The sequence below is a fragment of the Ictidomys tridecemlineatus genome, chromosome 5, assembly GCF_052094955.1.
Source record: "Ictidomys tridecemlineatus isolate mIctTri1 chromosome 5, mIctTri1.hap1, whole genome shotgun sequence".
Lineage (NCBI taxonomy): Eukaryota > Metazoa > Chordata > Mammalia > Rodentia > Sciuridae > Ictidomys > Ictidomys tridecemlineatus.
The window spans coordinates 113,208,883-113,227,184 of NC_135481.1; the positions used below are offsets into that span (position 1 = coordinate 113,208,883).

Sequence of the window (18,302 nt, forward strand, 5' to 3'; positions counted from 1 at the left end):
ACTGGAAGGCCTAAGAGTAGTCAAAATTTGACAATGGCAAGTTACAAAATAAACTGACTTTAAGAAAGGTGACAATTAGGCCATTTCTCTGAGTGTTTCTAAGAGAAAAGGGGGCTCTAAGTGCATCAAAGTAGAGTGGGAGTTTATACCAAATAATACCTATGCTACCTTGGGAATGCTCTATGGACCATTTTTTATGATGTTTTTCCATCAAAATTGGAATGTTCCTCACAACTATAATCATGTAAGTGCTGAGGCTGAATGTTTAAAGAGTCTGAATCTGGTGAACTTTTATACTTGGAACTGTGTTGTCAAATATGTGCAAAGAAAACAATTCTTTCTCCTACAGAACTGTTAACACAAGTCAGTTTTTAAAACACATGTGAGAAGGCCCTCCCACTGTGAGCCACAACAGTGGTCAGTGCCTGCACATCTATAAGGAAACTAGCTCAAATTGAGAAGCCTAGATGGAGTTTATATGGTTAGTGTGTGGCAGAGCCAGGATTGGAACACAGGTCTAATTCAAAGCTCATGTTTACAAAATACCGTTGTATAGGAGCACTATTATTTATCTCAGAACCTGTACAAATGGAAAACCCATTTTTGAAGCTTCTCAGGGCAATGAAGAGGAAATGAAACAACATATGTGAAGTGCCTGTCATGAAGCTAAGTGCATCCTGGAATTCAAAACCTATTTGTTTCATTTCTCTTTTCCCTGGAATAACATAACAATGATGTTCAATAAATGGGAACCTTAAATATAAAAATTAGCTTACTCTATGTCTTATTTTAAGGCTGACATCAAAAGTTCTGATCAACCAATGTTAATTAACTATTGTACTTTAATTTGAAAGTTATATATAAATAGTGATATGTGCAAGGTATAATGAAGGACAGTTTCTCAAATATTCAAAATAAAATGTGGTATCAAAAATTTATAAATCTCCTGCTATTTTACCTTTTCCTTCTAGCAATCCTTGGAATTTCATTATCACAGAGAAAAGGTTTGCTTACTGTTGAGAAAAGACTTCTAACTAAATTCCACATAATTTTAAATAAAAATAAGAAACACAGACATGCGTAGTGGTGTACACCTGTAATCCCAGCAGCTTGGGAGGCTGAGGCAGCAGGATCTTGAGTTCAAAGCCAGCCTCAGCGAAAGCGAGGCCCTAAACAACTCAATGAGATCCTGTTTCTAAATAAAATACAAAATAAGGCTGGAGATCTGGCTCAGTGGTTGAGTACCCCCGAGTTCAATCGCCGGTACCAAAAAAAGAAGAAACACAACAGATTCTACTACAAATGAACTGTACGTATTTTAGAAACACTTCTTGTTATGGCTATAAGACACAAGATATACATTTACATTTAAAAAGTCATATAAAAAGCCATACTATTTATTTATATGTATTCTTTTATGTTTATAAACAGAGGTGAATGAACATTCCATTTCAACAGACAGGAAACAAATATGGCGACTTCTTACAATTTTATTTTCCCATTATAAATTAAACAAGTAAAGATAATTTAGAGTAAGAATTTCCAAGTTACTTTAATGCTGAGTTATATTACTTATTGTGAATATAAATCATTGTCATAATCACTGTAAATACATTTTTATTTCTGAATTTTAGATGCATGATTAATTATTTAATCTAAATTGTAAACTAGTGCAAAAGGTTATGGTTGCCCTTGGATTAAACTATCTTGGCTTCGAATATGAACAGCGGTGGGCTGAGTATATAGCTCTGTTGGTAGCATGCTTGCCTTGCATGCACAAAGTCCTGGATTCAATCCAAACAAAAACAAACAAAACAGTGACATTTAAAATTCAACTGATATTCTACTTCATATCAATGGACAACAAGTAAACAGCTGATGAGACAATTTTATTTGAAATGTAACTTAAAATTCTCAGTTAGAAGGCAGTTACACATTGATTAGACTATATTTAAATTTATGTCTCTAAATACTTCAAATTTATCTCCTGGATTGGAATTAAAGTGTTTTCATTTTGTTTGCAACTTCTAGGGCTAAGCATTACACACACACACACACCCCTTGCCTTTTTTGCAGTAATGGGTATCGAATCCAGGTCTTGTGCATACTAGGAAAGCATTTCACCACTGAACCACACTCTCAAGTCCCCCTTTTTCTCTTTTGTAAAAAGGTTACTCAGTTTTCATAGGTATTAAAAAATAATTCAAAATATGAGTCTAGTAAGAGCAAAGCTCTGTGCAAGATCTTGGGTGATTCAAAGATGACCAACTCTTATTACACAACATAATGATACACTAGGTGACAGAGTAAATGAAGCAGGTGCATATGTAATTGCAAACAAGTTAGAAAATGAAAAAAACTAAGAAAAATAAATGTTTGGAAAGTTGTCAGGAAGTAGAAAATATCTTTAACTTGGAATGACTAGGATGAAACAAGGTATGTGAGTAGCATGTCAGTTTGGTCTTAAAAGGTTTAGATAGAATTTGAAGATTTAGCAATAATAGGCAAATCTACTCCAGGAAAAAGAAAAACAAAGCCCAGAGGGAGAGTTTATAAAAAATAATTTGTTTGAAAATAAAATATGCAATCAAGTACTATGCTTTAAAACTCAGACTTTAAGTAGAAATTGTTTTAAAATGTTATTTCATTATGATTACAGATATATAATCTCAGAGTCCCTTAACTGTCATTCATGAAGCTGAAATTAATTTTAATCTCTTGTATGTTTAACTGAAACCAGCATTTACTACTCTGATCTGTTGATAATGGTTTTTAGCTTAGTTCCATTATTCTCTAGGAAGTGCATTCAGACTAATCTGCTGAAGAGGAAACAATTACAAACAGAAGTAAAATGAACTGCCAAATCCACTGAACTGCAACAGAAGAAAGAATGTCAACACTGGAACAATGGAGAGGAGGAGAAGAGGGAGTAATGGGTGGGTGAGTGGGGACAGTGAGTCTGCTAGTTTGCATTTATTTCAAGTCACACACTCTTGGAAGTTGACCAAATTGCTAAAGAAAAATTAGGTCATTTTGTTCAGTTGCTTCTCTGTCAGATTTTTAATTCAATAAAATGTAATCATGTTCATGATTAAAAATATGGCAAATGCAATATGAAGTCCATTTTGGAATGAAAGTTATAAATAAATTTCATCTTCCAAAGATTAAAAATGCATTTTTGATCCAGAGAAAAAGTTTAAAGTCTTCTGTAAAATGTCCAGCACTGAAATATTCATGTAGATGTTGATAATTCTGAGCTATTTTGTTCTGAGGTAGGTAGTACTTATGCCTGTGGGTTGTTAAAGTTCTAAGAAAATCTACAGTTCTTCTAAAGTGTGGCATTTTTCTCAAAAACCTGTAAAACAATAAGAGGTTACCCTCATTGGTAAATAGTTTTGACATTGTGAAAACAGAGTGTGCTAAGGTCATTGTCAAAGTGATCAATCACCTAGTTCTTGCAAGGTTCTTCCAATCTAGTCATTTATTTTGGAATTTTATATAGAAGCATTGCTATCAATCAGGTTTTTTGTGTAGCTCGAGCACACATACACACAAAGAAAAATAAAAAACACCCACAAAAACCTTCACAACATTGCTGGGAAAGCTGGAACTGAGGTCCACTAAATAAGATAGACAGAGGGCTGCCAGGTATGGACTCCACCAAATGGAAGCCAGGTGTGGCCAATGAGTCACCATGGCACCCTGGCCACAAGGACTCCTGCTCTGCCTGACAGTGAATGTCAGCACCACATCACAGCTGTGATGTGACTTCTTTTTCCACTAGATGTTGATGCCCCATTCTGTTTCCAGAAATAATTCTCTATAATAGTCTGCTTTTTGTCATTAGATCTTATTTCAAAAAACCTAGTTGACAAGTTGAAGCCCTATTCACAGAGAACTAGGAAGCAAATCTTTGGCCCTTTAGACTTTTCCACTGGGAAGTGGGCTCTGCCATCTATTAAGACCTATACCATGAAGAATTCTCCAAAACTAGGAAGAAGGTTCTAATGCTGGGCAGCCAAACAAGTCAATGACTCATACACAAATAGAAAAGAGAATGGCAAAGAACAGAACAAAACCCTCTGTCCTCTAACTGTTCTGGAGCAGCCTGAGTGGTGACCCACACAGGTTCCTGTCCTCGTAGTTTTTTAAATCTCCTCCCAAGGCCTACATTACTCACACCCCAAACAGTTCAGTGAAAAATTGGGCTCAGGACTGAGTCTTCCAAGTTGATGTTCAAGCATTACTGTAGTCTGCTATTTCATTTCTATGATGAGACCACGGCTTTCCACCCTCAACCCTGCGATCTGTCCTCAAATGCCCCTTTCTCTAACCATGCCCAAATTCCTGGCCTCAGACTGGAACCATAACTGGTTCGAGTCACAACTTGATCCCTTACAAGCCTGGGAAAAGACTAGTTGTTAATCTCTGAGCCCCACAATACTGTCAGAATGACCAAAAAAGAAAAAGCCCTGTGTAAACTAAGATTATAAGCATGATCTCATTTGTTAACAATCCTCATAGATATGATAAATTCTTCAGTCCTTTAGGACTGTGGCCTTCTCTAGGTCTCTCTGGGTCTATAAAAGGCACTGATGTCACATCTTTTTTCTTCAGTAAAAAATTAATTCTGAATCAAATTTGTATATTCTTTAAGTCTAATAGCACTAAACACTCTAAAAACATTCCCCTCTTTAAAATGTCCAGCACTGAAATATTCATGTAAATGTTGATAATTCTGAGCTATTTTGTTCTGAGGTTAGTAGTACGTATGCCTGTGGGTTGTTAAAATTCTAAGAAAATCTACAGTATCTCTTCTACTCTTAGTCTTCCTCCCCAGAGGCAACTACTGCCAGTTCCTTGGCTTTTTCTTCTGATATTACCTCCATATTATAAGTTTTACTAAAGTACTATTCTGTGTTCATGATTAAATATTGCTTATTGCTCTAAAGCTATATACTAGAATTATATTTTCTTTCACATGCAATTTTAAATTACTTAGAGATATTTTCTCTTAACCATTTGCTTGTCTATGAATTTAATGCTAATTCTTCATGAATGCAAAAGATCCATAAAATCTCTTTCAGTGCTACTTAAATGCTGAAACATGTGAGTTTCAGATTTCCTCCCAGACACCTCCTTCCTGAAGCTTTTCACCCTCCTAGTCCAGTCTGGATTGGACTTTCACTAGAGCAACTACTCAGCTCATACCAAGGTTTCCCTTTGCTTCTCTCCTGTGCTGGACCCCAGTTTTCTGGATCTCATATCTCTCTTTTCTTTGGTGGAACACATCCTCAGTAGCTTCTTCAGTATGGAAGCAGGGGAGATAGATTTTTTGAGGCACGACTGAAAATGTCCTCATTTAGTCTTACACTTGATTGGTGATTTAGCTAAATATAGAATTTTCCGTCAGCTCTTTGAAGGCACTACACCTGTGTATTGTAGTATTCAGTAGCTGCTACAATAAAGTTTAAAACCATCTGATTCCTATTTCTCTATTATAAGACCTATTTTTTCCCCTTATTATAATTTTAGAATCATCTCTTTTGGCTTAGTATTCTGAAAAGGAAGGAACTTTTTCATATGGAAATTCCTTTAAGTTTGGGCCATAATTCTTACATTACTTATTAGACATCATCTTTTCTTTGTTCTTCTCTGGTATATAAAATTCTAAAATTACTATTTTCTAAAATGTCAGATCTTCCAGATAAATACTCTAGTTTTCTTACATAATCACCCTTTTTGACCATCTTTGTTATTAGCTACTTTCTACAGTTAATTTTACTTTTCATTCTGCTATTTCCAAGAGCTCCTGTTTTTGCTTTTTTGTTTTTTAAATTCAATATTTATTTTGCAGTGCTGGGGATGAAACCAATGGCTTTGGGTACAGTAGGCAAGTGCTCTACTGTACTATACCCTGAGCCATGTTTTTTCTTTTATATCATCCCACATATGACTCACTGATTCCATTAAATGTTGTTTTTTGGACAATTTTAATTCCATGGAAATTTTCTTCTCCATTCTGTCTCTGCTATTAATTTGTTATTTTTCTTCTGATCTGTCTCAATTAGTTAGCTTTCCTCAAATGTCTAGTGACCTTGGACAGGTTTTCATATATATAAGTTCAAGTAAACAATAAATAACTGGAAACGTTGCTGTGTAGGAAGGATTGCTGATTGTAGTCTTACTTGTACAACAAATGGAAGCAAACTGGAGTTTTCAATGTGCAATGAGTCTAATCTCATTGTGGAAATCCAAAACATCAGTATCTATAAGTGTCTATACTTTTGGGCTGTTCATCATTCCAGAGCTCCAATTCCTTCTTATACTTTGCTGGCTAGTACTAGAGCAGGGGAAAGGAGTAGGTGATCTTACCATCTAGATTGTAGGCTTTCACATAATTCCCAATTTCAATCCTGTGGCTCATTCCAATACTCCTCTACAGGTATTTCCAAATTGAGAATCTCTCTAGCTCAATTTCTTTACAAAGTTTGGAAAATTTTAGGGAATTTCAGGTCTGTTTTTATGATTGGTTGGAGAGGGCAATTGATAGGGTAAGTGAGGGAGAAGAAAAGGGTTTATCACTTGGTTAGAGTGTTATTAATACAAAAAGGCAAATGGATTATTGGAACAAAACAAAAGAATGAGTACTGACCTATATATAGAATTTATGTACACACAGGAACTTTAAGGGTAGCACAAATTAAGGGAGAATGGCTTGTTTAATATAGGATACTCGCCAGGTGTGGTGGTGCACACATGCAATCCCAGTGGCTTGGGAGGCTATAATCAGAGCGGCTCAGGAGGCTGAGGCAGGAAGATCACAAGTTCAATGCCAGCTTCAGCAAACTAGAGGTGCTAAGCAACTCAGTGAGACCCTGTCTCTAAATAAAATACAAAATAGGGCTAGAGATGTGGCTCAGTGGTCAAGTGCCCCTGAGTTCAATCCCTGGTACCAAAAAAAAGAGGATACTCAGCTCAATATATAGAGCATTGCAAAACTGCATCCCTTTCTAATAGCATAATACAAAGATGAATTCCAGGGCGCAGGAAAGGGCCCAAACACTCCATACTGAGACTTAAATCTGAAACCCTATCTTTAGTTATTCACTTTGCTTCTCTCTTCTTTCCAGAGTACTTAGTACCAACTGGTCTAGGTCATTCCAGAGTTCTGAGGATGAATAGCCTCCCTTCTCTGGAGTAGCCCCCCTTAGGTCTAAAATTACAGGCCCCTGTCTCTGTTATGCTAGTCATTATTTCTCTATTTACTTTTTATCTTCTAAAATTTTCAATAACCCTTTATCCAACTGCTATTTTCTTCCAGATGCCCCTTTCCTGGAGAAATTATATATTTTTTTATTCCTTTAGAAGAATAACAGGGCTTTGAGGGAAACAAAAATAAATTCAAGTTCAATTTGTGACATATACATGGAAATCAAGTGAAGTTAAATCTGGTCCTAAAATGCCAGGCATACAGCTATAGTTGAGGCCCTCCTACCTACTTGAGATTGCTTCCTGGCTGCTCTTGCCTAATGCCACTGCATAAAAAGCAGTCTGTGTAGGGCAACAAGTTTCTCTTTTACTTCCTTGCCAAATCACCCTGGTTGTCTGCCTCTACTGCTTGTTTTAAATAATTGCTCTTAAGTTTCTTTGTCTACCTTGAAGAGTGTAGGTAGTCTCAGGGTCCCAGACCCCTTATTAGAATGTGTATCCTTTTCAAACTGGGCTTTATTTTTATTTTTCAATTCTTAAAATTGTGGTAAGCCAGGCATAGTAGCACCCATTTATAATCCCAGTAATTTAGGAGGCTGAAGCAGGAGGATGACAATCTCAAGGCCAGTTAGTGAGACCCTGAGCAACTTACTGAGACTCTGTTAAAAAATTTAAAAAGATGACTAGGGATGTGGCTCAGTGGTAGAGGGCCTCTGGGTTCAATCCCTAGTACCAAAATTAAATAATTAAATTATGGTAAAATACATAAAAATAGAGTGGTAAATTTAATGTTATAAGTGTTTAGTTCAGTGGTATTCAATACAGTCAGATGTGCAAACATCATCATCATCATCCATCTCTATAACTCCTTTCATCTTTATAAATGAGCCTTGTTCATTTGAATCACAAAACAAGAACAAAATGACTCCTCAATTCTCTGCAAGATGGTATATAACTAGTACCATGCTAGATGCATGAGAAAGACAGTAATTCATTATACACAATAAATGTCTCAGCATATTATAGGTTCAGATTACAGAATCCTTGTTGAGAAGCTGATTGCAGAGTGATAAGCAACCTGATACTTAACAATAGTTTTCTAAATGCAATGATAAGAGGTACATACCAACATCCTACAGTGATAAAATTATAAGAAAATCTTAAAATAAAAAATTGCCTAGTAAAAATCTATGAAATATGCTTAGCATGTGTTTGATTAATAAATGTATTTTTAGAAAAAAAGGGCCAGAGGTAGTATTTGCTTAGCACATAAAAGGCCCTGTGTTCAATGCTTAGCACTGAAGAAAGAAAGAAAGAAAGAAAGAAAGAAAGAAAGAAAGAAAGAAAGAAAGAAAGAAAGAAAGAAAGAAAGAAAAGACAAGACAAAGTGGTACTGAAAGATTTATGTTGCCATACTGATTATCACTTGGCAGCTAACAATTATTGAATTTATCAGGCACCATTCATCATTTCCTTTAATCCTCATAAAGCTTGCAGTTTATTATTAATATTATTGTTTTTAAAAATGAGAAAATGGCTTTAGAGAGGTTGTGCAATTTGTTTAAGGACAAAAAAGTTAAGACATGATGGAAAAGGATTCAAACCCAGCCTGTCTGGTTCTAGAACCTGAGATCTTAAGTTTTATGGTATAAAAATCACTCCCCAAATGACCAAATAGTCTACATCCCATGGAAATGAGGTAAAAGTTAAGCAAAGTTATGGTGCATTATAAACTCTAATTGAATATTATCATAGGTATGGGGGAAAGATATATCCCACATGGAACACAACAAAACAGCAGACTAAAAAAAGCTCCAAACTGTATTTTGAATAATGGAAGGAAACAGAAGCAGGTATAATATTGTTTTTGTTTAGAGTAACTAGATTAATACAAGATTTATTTCATATAACATATAAAATACAATTTCTAGCTAAATGACAAACAAAACAAAAAGCCAAAAAACCCCTCTCATTTACGAAAAGATAAGTAATCAGTATCATTCAAAGATCCAAAACTGGCTTACAATTTTACTCTTTATTCAGTTCTTCTTCTTTTATTTATTGTTTTGGTACTGGGATTTAACCCCAAAGCAATTTATCACTACATCCCAGCCCTATTATTATTATTATTATTAATTTTTTTATTTGTAGTTAGACACAATACCTTTATTTTATTTATTTATTTTTATGTAGTGATAAGGATTAAACCCAGGACTTTGCATGTGCTAGGCAAGCACTTCACCACTGAGCCACAACCCCAGCCCGTATTATTATTATTATTTTTAATATTTATTGAGTTGTAGATGGACACACAGTATCTTTATTTTTGATTTTGAGACAGGATCTCGTTAAATTGCTTAGGGCTTTGCTAAGTTGCTGAGGTTGACTTTGAACTTGCCATTCTCCTGCTTCAGCCTTCTGAGTCACTGGGATTACGGGTATGCATCACTGCATCCGGCTCTCATTCAAAACCTCCGACAAATTTGATTATATACAACAAAGAAATGGTAGGTCAACTGCTAGATTTCTTCCAAAAACATTTTTCTTGTCTTACTAACATAATAATTCTTATTTTGAATTAGTAAAAATGTATTTAAATGACATTTTCATTGTGGCAAAAAAGAATAAACTATTACTAAAAAGATAATGGTGAAATAAAATATTTAAAAAGATTGTTTACATAAAAGAAACCAGAGCATTTTTGTATTTATTTTTATTGGTGCCTTCTGAACTATTCTTCCCATCTTATGACTGGCCTGTTATTTAACTGGGACTTTTATTTTTTAATTTCTCAAAGCCCTATTAATTGATTCATATGTATTCCTTTCTTTCCCTTTTTTGGGGTGTTGGAAATGAAACCTAGGGGTCTTGAACATGCTAAGTGTGTACTCTCTCTTTGCATAAGTTGGTAAACTCCTTTTGCTCTCCCATAAAAATCCTCTCCACCCCCAACCTGCAGTACAGGGGATTAAACCTCTGGTACTCTACCAATGAGCTACATCCCCATGCCTTTATTAAAACTTTGATACAGGGTTTCACTGGTCAAGTTGCCCAGGCTGTCCTCAAATCTGCAATCCTGCCTGAGCCTCCTGCAATGCTGGAATACAGGTGTGCACCACTGTACCCAGCACTGAAGATCTCTTTCCATCTCTGAAATGTTAGGATTCTAACATTTACCAACAGATACATACTTTGATCATTTCCTTCTTTTTAAATATTTATTTTTTAGTTGTAGTTGAACACAATACCTTTATTTTAATGTGCTGCTGAGGATCGAACCCAGGGCCTCCCATGTGCTAGGTGAGCGTTCTACTGCTGAGCCACAACCACAACCCCCTTACTTTTTCCTTTTGGTGCTATGGATCATACATAAAGTACTGAGCATGCTAAGCACATGCTCTATCACCAAGCTACACCCCCAGCTCCAATATATTTCTTTTAATTTAACTTTCATGTTTCCATTCGCTTATAACATAAAAAAGTATTCTCCTAATTTAAATTTTTTAGTTTAAAAGTAACTGAAAAAGGCAAATGAGTTCAGTTCTGTGTTATAGGCTGTTGTTTTATATACAAATTAAGCCTAAAAATAAGATATTAAATATTTGAAAATTTAAAATAGAAACCCCAATTGATTCAAATAAATTTATATCCAAATGTTGTTGTTTTCATTTTATATTGAACTTATTCTAATTCCAAATTTTAAGAATCAAGAAAGCAAAAAAATATAAATACCAGACAGAGTACAGGTGGGTAATTACATATTCCTAAATCTAAATTACATATTCCTAAATATTACATTAGGAAACAAAGAGCCTCAAATCGCATCAAATGCTCTTAGTCACTATTACTGAATGCCTGATTTTAATATTAAATAAAGAACCACATTAATACTGACCCTTCATCTGTCACTGATGTCATAATTGTAGGCTCAAAATTGACCCTGAACATACCAAACATTGAAACCATAGAAAGAAATTGGTTGTATGTACAATTTGGAAGTAATTTTAGAAATAAAAATTAAAAATCAGGATTTCATACCTTGTGCAAGCATGTTAAATTCCAAGAATAGTGCTATGTGGTAAAGTTCCATGGCTTCTTCTGCCCTGGTCATGTTTGGCTTCCCTGCAACGAGAGCCTGAACTTCACTTAGACTCCCCACAGAGGGGCTACAGTGCAAAACGGAGAGGTCAACCACATCAGTGTACATACAGTGTAGTATTACTTTAGCATATTTTTTTGGTATAATAGACTCGTCTAATATAATTCTTGTGGGAGTCCTCAAAGTTCGGTCTGTGATTTCTTCTCCAGTCCGTATCCTTCTTTGTAATAAATTTCGAAAAAATGGGGACCGTGCAGAAATAATAGCCTTGTGGGCTTTGAGCTCTTCATCCAAGCAGTTCTGATTTCCTCCAAAAGCTTCAACCAACTCAGAGTCTGAAGAAAAACTAAGGACGACATCATAATAACACATGTAATCAAAAAGTCCACGCATATCTACATCAAGGGAATTCGGTGTTCCAAATTCTTCACTAAGCTGAACAAGGATATCGACATTTTGAAACCTCGAGTCCTCCATTCCAAACTCACCCGTATAAAGGTAGTGTAACAAAGCAGAAAACATGGGCATATCAATACCAGCTGTATTGATGTCCATTATTATCTCTGCCCCATACTCGGGTGAGGAAGAAAGCAGTGTTTTAAAAAATGGACACCTTGCTGCCAAAATGGCACGATGAACAGGAAAACAAGTTTCTTGAAATATTAAGTCTACATCAGTACAATACTTGTACTCATAAAGATCAGCCATATCTTTCTGCAATGTCCGGGCTTCTGGTCTAGCCAAACTGGCTTGTAGAGAAAGCTCCTTTAAGGCTGAAGTTCCCTCATATTCCTCCACTAATGCATTGACATCTCTTACATCCCATCCAGAGAGGAGTTCTCGCATCTGCTTGGCATGATCAGCAGACCTATTAGATTTTCGTCGCTTAATAAACTTCTTTTTGAGGGTGGCAAGGCCAGAGGTTCTCTTTTTTTTGTCTTGTGGTTTCTCATGGCCATGTTCAAGGCTATACAATTTTGATTCACAACCATAGCCTTGTTGAGAATAGGATGATGTCCCTAAGAAGAAAATTAAATACATGATAATTTGTTTCTTTTTATTTTAACATTCATTTTCACATAACCTGTTTGAATGCTCAAAAATGTTATAGACACTTCTGGACCACTCAAATAAATCTTTTATTTTTATAAGGGAACATAAAAATTTCAAACAATTTTTATATTAAAATTATAATAATTTTTATATTAAAAAGTAATAGAGACAAATAGAATGAATCAGTCCAAATTTTTTAAAAATGCCTTTGCTTCTCTGGCAATCAAAGGCTGATATCATGGATCTTAATTATGAATTTTTAGGAAATGAAACATAAGTAGAACTGTAAATTAAGAATATCACTTGTATATAATTGCAAAATACTTCTTTTTCTTAACTACACCAAGGCTGCACTTGAATAGGGAAAGTAAATAGACCAGGACACACAAATGGAGATTACTAGTTTGTCTAGGTAAGTAATTGGCAATTTTGGTTAAGATAACCAAAGAAAAGGTCAGTTGCGCTATAAGCAGATTATTTATAATAAAACTCACACAAATCAGATTAATATGTTTGGGGGAATCTAAATGCTGTAGAATTATGATCTACACAATAACTTTCCCATACCTCAATTCTCTTTTTATCCTCAAAGACCACTGAAAACACAATTCTACTTATAGTTGCAAAAGAAAATATAGTTAGAAAAATTAAAATTTACCTATAAAAGTCTGCTGGGCCTGTGAGTTTCCCCCTACCCTCGGGGAGCACGAGTGAGGATAGTTAGATGCATTAGCACCCATTTTCTTCAGTCACTCAGGCATTCCATCTGCTGGTTCTTCAGAGTATAATCCCAATGGCCTTTATGCACTTTCAACCCTGGATCCAGCAGCCTCTTTTCATCCATTTCTTGATATGAAACAAAAATAATTTTATTTATTTTTTCAAATGTATCTAAAGTCACACAGAAACAAGGCAAGTTTACTGAAAACTGCTTTTATTGCAAATAATGATATGCTGTCAAGTTCACACATAAAATTTTCAGAAAATGTAAAGGAACCATTAACCTTGAATTATGACTGTGCTAGCTACAATTTTGAACCATAAAATGTATCAATTAGGTACTTTCTAAGAGAGCAAACAAGAAACATATCAGACCAATTTAAATTACAGTTATATAGGAAGAGTATTTGAAAATGCAGGGAAAAGTATTTTTTAATTTTTATAAAAATGCTTAGAGGCAATCACCAGTAATCATAATCTAATATTCTATGAAATTTACAAACACTTAATAGGTCAATACCAGTACTAGACATACAAAGATGGATAATTAAAAGATTGGTTTGTTGTTTTTCTACTTTAAGATAAAATTGCTTAAATTGATCTTTCATCTGTGTAATTGGACATTTTACTAAAAGAGGGGGAAGTAAAGGTGGACAAAGCTAAATATGTTTCAGCTAAGTAGAGTTTAATTTTGAGAGAAGCTATTATAAATGGAGTGACATATAAGAAAAAAAAATTTTAACCTATACTCCTCATAAAGCCTGAAAATAAAAATACTACTATTATCTGATATTGTGATTAGCATGATAGGGCATCTAAGCAAGAGATAATTTTAGCAATTACAGATTGAATTCTGAATCACAGAATCTCAACTCTCAGAGCTGCTAGCAGGGGATACATGCTAAAAGAGAAGAAACTCTTTAAGAGAGACCACAGGGTTAACAAGAACACACCTAAACCTTTATACCATATGGCTATATAAAATTTATCTGACTCAAAGGGATAATGATTTAAGAAGAATAAAAATAACTTAAAACCTATTATTGAAACTGTTGGGAAAATAATCAGCAAGCAGGCAGCTAATCCAGACTCCAAATGAAAACAAAGTATTTTAACAAGTTGTTAACAAATAAATACATATAATCACTGGAAAACAAAATTGTGTCCAGATTCTTGAAATGTATTGTGATCCTCATTATTGATATAGCATAACCTAAAGAATACACATTTAAGCTGGGTAAAATGGTGCATGACTGTAATCCCAGCAACTTGGGAGGCAAAGCAGGAGGATTTCAAGTTTGAGGTCAGTTTCAGCAACTTAGGGAGATACTGTCTCAAAAATCAAAACATTTTTTTAAAGGGCTGGGGTACAACTCAATGGTATAGTGCCCCTGAGGTTAAATCCCAGTATGGGGGTAGGGGAAATTAACATTTTAAAAAATCATTATTAACATTTGTATTCTATTATACACATGCACATAGATATGTGTGTGTGTGTGTGTGTGTGTGAACACTTGTGTATGTATAAATTTATTTACCTAAGTATGTAGACCTCTACTTATAGTATTCAGGAAAAGACCAGGAAACTTCCGAGTAACTAGATGTAGATAATGTAAAGTAGCAGTATGGTAATTAACTCCACTAAATCATTTATGAATAAATTTCCTATTGAAACTTACCTGCCTATCTATGGGAATACAATCCCCCCTACATTTTGCTTCAGTTTATATTATGGGAAATCTGAATGGCTATGGGATGAGACATTACAGTGCATTTCAAACGAACTGTACAGCAAGAAAGCGAAACAATTTATTATACTATTTTAAATATTAAGTGGTATAAGACAAACAAGAAACACCCCATAGGATTTAGGATGTAGCTCTGTGGTAAGGTGCTTGCATTTGTGAGGTTCTGGGTTTGATCACCAGCACTACATATATAAATTAATTCTTCCAGCAAAGTCTGTTTGAAAAGAGATAATTTTTAAAAAGTCTGGTGATGAGTGTCACAGCTTTTCATCCCTGAATAATAGAAATGTAGAAAAAGTTGATGCCTTTTTTTCCCCTGGGTAATTAATTTTGAATGTTGCAAAATAGAAATTGAGACCATCAATTTCAGTTCAAACTTAAACTCTGATAAATCCTAGTTTTCAAGTTGAGCCCTAAAGAAAACTCAGATGATTCAAGCTAGGCACTGTGGCATGTGCCTGTAATCCAGAAGCTCAGGAGGCTGAGGCAGGAGGATCACAAAATCAAAGCCAGTCTCAGCAATTTAGCGATGCCCTAAGTAACTAACAGAGACACTGTCTCAAAATAAAATATAAAAAAGGACTGGGAATGTGGCTCAGTGGTAAGTACCCCTAGATTCAATCTATGGTACCAGAAAAAAAAAAAAAAAGATTTTATCAGGTATTTTTAGGCACTCTTTCAAATAAAATAGGGTTCTAGAAACCAAATGTGTGCTTTGCATACAGGTCAGATCCTAATCTTACTCATTAAAAATTTACATTTAAAGCAAAAATAGCACAGACAAAACTTTTTCAAAATGTATGAAATATGTTAAGAAAAACCCAGAATAAAAAAATTATGCAAAATAAAAAGCCTTTACCAAAATGAAGGAGAAAAAAATAGCTAAAAAATTTAGTAGTAATGGTAGATATGAAAATTATGGGTCAAAGAAGTTTCTGAATAAACAAATTCATGATGTCACTCCTGTGGTGGGCTGCTTTTTACTTCCTGTACACATTCTTGGAGTTCTCTATTGCTTCATTTTTGTTAGTCTTGCTTTCTTAATTTCTATTGACTATACAGCAAATTCATTAAGAACACAAAGCCTGCCAATGGCACAAAGTTTGCTAAAACTCAGGAAGAATGAGCGCTGCTTCCAGATGAAGAAATGTAAGGAGGGTCCAGGGAAGTGAACAGACTTGATTACTCTTAGTTCCACAAAATATGTGCATGCACACATATGAGAATTATTTTCAACTGAGAATTCTGAATAATTTGTAAGGAGTCAAGACACTACTACATTGGTCTGTCTGGGATTTAAACCACATCAAAAATGGCTTTTTGGAGGGCTAGGGATATAGCTCAGTTGGTAGAGTGATTGCCTTGCATGCACAAGGCCCTGGGTTTAATCCTCAGCACCATTGAAAAAAAGGGGGGTGGGGTGGGGCTGGGGTTGGGGCTCAGTGATAGAGCTCTGGCCTAGCACATGTGAGGCACTGGGTTCAATTCTCAGCACCACATAAAAATAAATAAAATAAAGGTATTGTTGTCCAACTACAACTGAAAAAAATATACATATATATATATATATTTATATATTTTAAAATGGCTTTTTGGCCAGGTGCAATGATGCACATCCATAATCTCAGCAGCTCAGGAAGCTGAGGCAGAAGAATCACAGGTTCAAAGCCAGCCTAGCAACGGAGAAACAAAAGCACATAACAAGCATTAGGAGAGTAGAAGCTGAGCTAAGGATGCTTGGCTATTCACCATTCTGAAAAGTAGTATGGGAAGAGCTGGGGGTTTCACCTGGAGAGGTGGATTGAAATGAAAGGGTCTTTGGAAAATTTAGGGACAAATTTGTGGTAGCTCTCTTTGTGGTAGTAGCTCCTCCTTCACTTTAGGACAAACTGATTTGGGTGACATTCACATCCCCTATGGAAGCATGAATACTAAAATAAACACAGGCTTTACAAAGATATAGAAATGGGGGTGGATTTGTCAGCTATAACCCTTAAATCCACCTTGTATCCTCCAGTTCCAAATCCTGGGGGTAACTCTGATTGACTGAGCAGTTCCAGTTCCAAATCCATGTTTCCTCTCAAAATCCCCAGGGAATAATTTCACTGCTTCTCAGGTAACCAAATATCTATTGCAAATGGAGCAGAATGTTATTTATTTTTTAATCTAATCTGATGCATTTAGATGATAGAAATGAGAATTAATAACATTTTCATCTCTCTAGATTTTTTCTTTCCAGGCAAGTCTGGTTTGTTTCCTACAGACAACAGAATGAAACCCAATCTTTGAATGATGTAACAGGAAAGGAAAAGGAAAGCAAAACAAAGCAAAGTAAAATAAAATAAAAGGAAAGGAAAGGAAGGGCTTACAGGACAAGAGAGGCTCAAAGGATGCAAATGGCACCAGAAGCTGATATATCCTTTTTCCAAAATCACCATCCTAGGGAGCTCCCTTTATTAATCCTATGCATGACCAATCCCAATCAGATAATGACATGCTTCAGCAATTGCAGCAAACCCAACAGAAAAAATCACGTAGAATGCAACAGCAAGAATAAAAATCCTATGAGAAATTGAAACATGTACACATATGTACACCCTAACTCCTTCTTTCCTCCCCATCCTCCAAGACAGACAACAACAACAAAAACAAAACAAAATAAAATCCTGGGTCAGTATTTTCCAAAGAGTTTTCCCAAACTCTGAAAAAAGCAGTGTTAAACAAAGTCAGATAGGGCTCTTTACCTCAAGACTCTTTAGCACCTTAAAAGTATGAAGGGTACGTGATCTACAGGAATCCTGTTCCTTGACTAAAACCAAAGGAATAAACTTACATAAAACACTTTGGAAAAATTGCATCGCTTTTACTGCTTTATATAGTAGAGAGAATAGTGGGAATTAAAGTATCAGACTAAGTTCTCTGTCACTGATTTACAAGGTATGTAGAAATAGTCACTTAACTTGATGAACCTCAGTTTCCCCATCTATAAAATAGGGAAGCTGAAAAAGAGTTCCTAAAACTTAGGAAATAAAGATGGGGATGGGGGTTATTTCCATACTAAATGTTAGTGTACAGAAAAAAGAAATAGCACTTGGACCTTGTATTTTAAACATATTTCCCCTTTGATTATTATGCATAGGATAAGAATGTGGAGCAAATGCAAATATTAAAAGTAATTCATAATTCAAAACTACAGTTTGTTAGTTTTCACTTGCGTGAAATCTAAGGTCACCGTATAATGAATGTATCATTCAAACTAGAATGAATGTGAGTGAAAAGGCATACAAATCAGATGGGAAGCCAGCACATGTGTAGCCCAGCTGTGACCAAGCAAAGTAGAATGGTTGCTTGTAGCTAAATCTCACATTGCCAGATGAGTTAGAAATAAAACTATATTAAAAAAGGAAACCCAAAAATCAAAGTTAAAAAAAAATGACTTCCTATATTCTTCTCATAATGAAGCCAAGCCT

At 35.1% G+C, this 18,302-nt stretch overlaps 1 protein-coding gene across 4 annotated transcripts in view; it reads right to left on the reverse strand.

The window, feature by feature from the left end:
* Btbd7 (BTB domain containing 7) overlaps window positions 1–18,302 on the reverse strand; it is a 113,047-nt gene that overhangs the window by 50,101 nt on the left and 44,644 nt on the right. For 3 of the 4 annotated variants that reach the window (XR_005728874.2, XM_021735839.3, XM_040273933.2), the window contains exons 2-3: window positions 13,023–13,210; window positions 11,251–12,330 (exon numbers count right to left, since the gene is read on the reverse strand). Coding sequence is in view for 3 of the 4 variants with exons in the window: in XM_021735839.3 (XP_021591514.1) it covers window positions 11,251–12,330; window positions 13,023–13,104 (1,162 nt within the window). In the remaining variant the exon portion in view is untranslated. Of the gene's footprint in view, window positions 1–1,628; window positions 3,356–11,250; window positions 12,331–13,022; window positions 13,211–18,302 lie in introns of those variants that run through there. The other variant, XM_021735840.3, reaches the window with a different exon arrangement.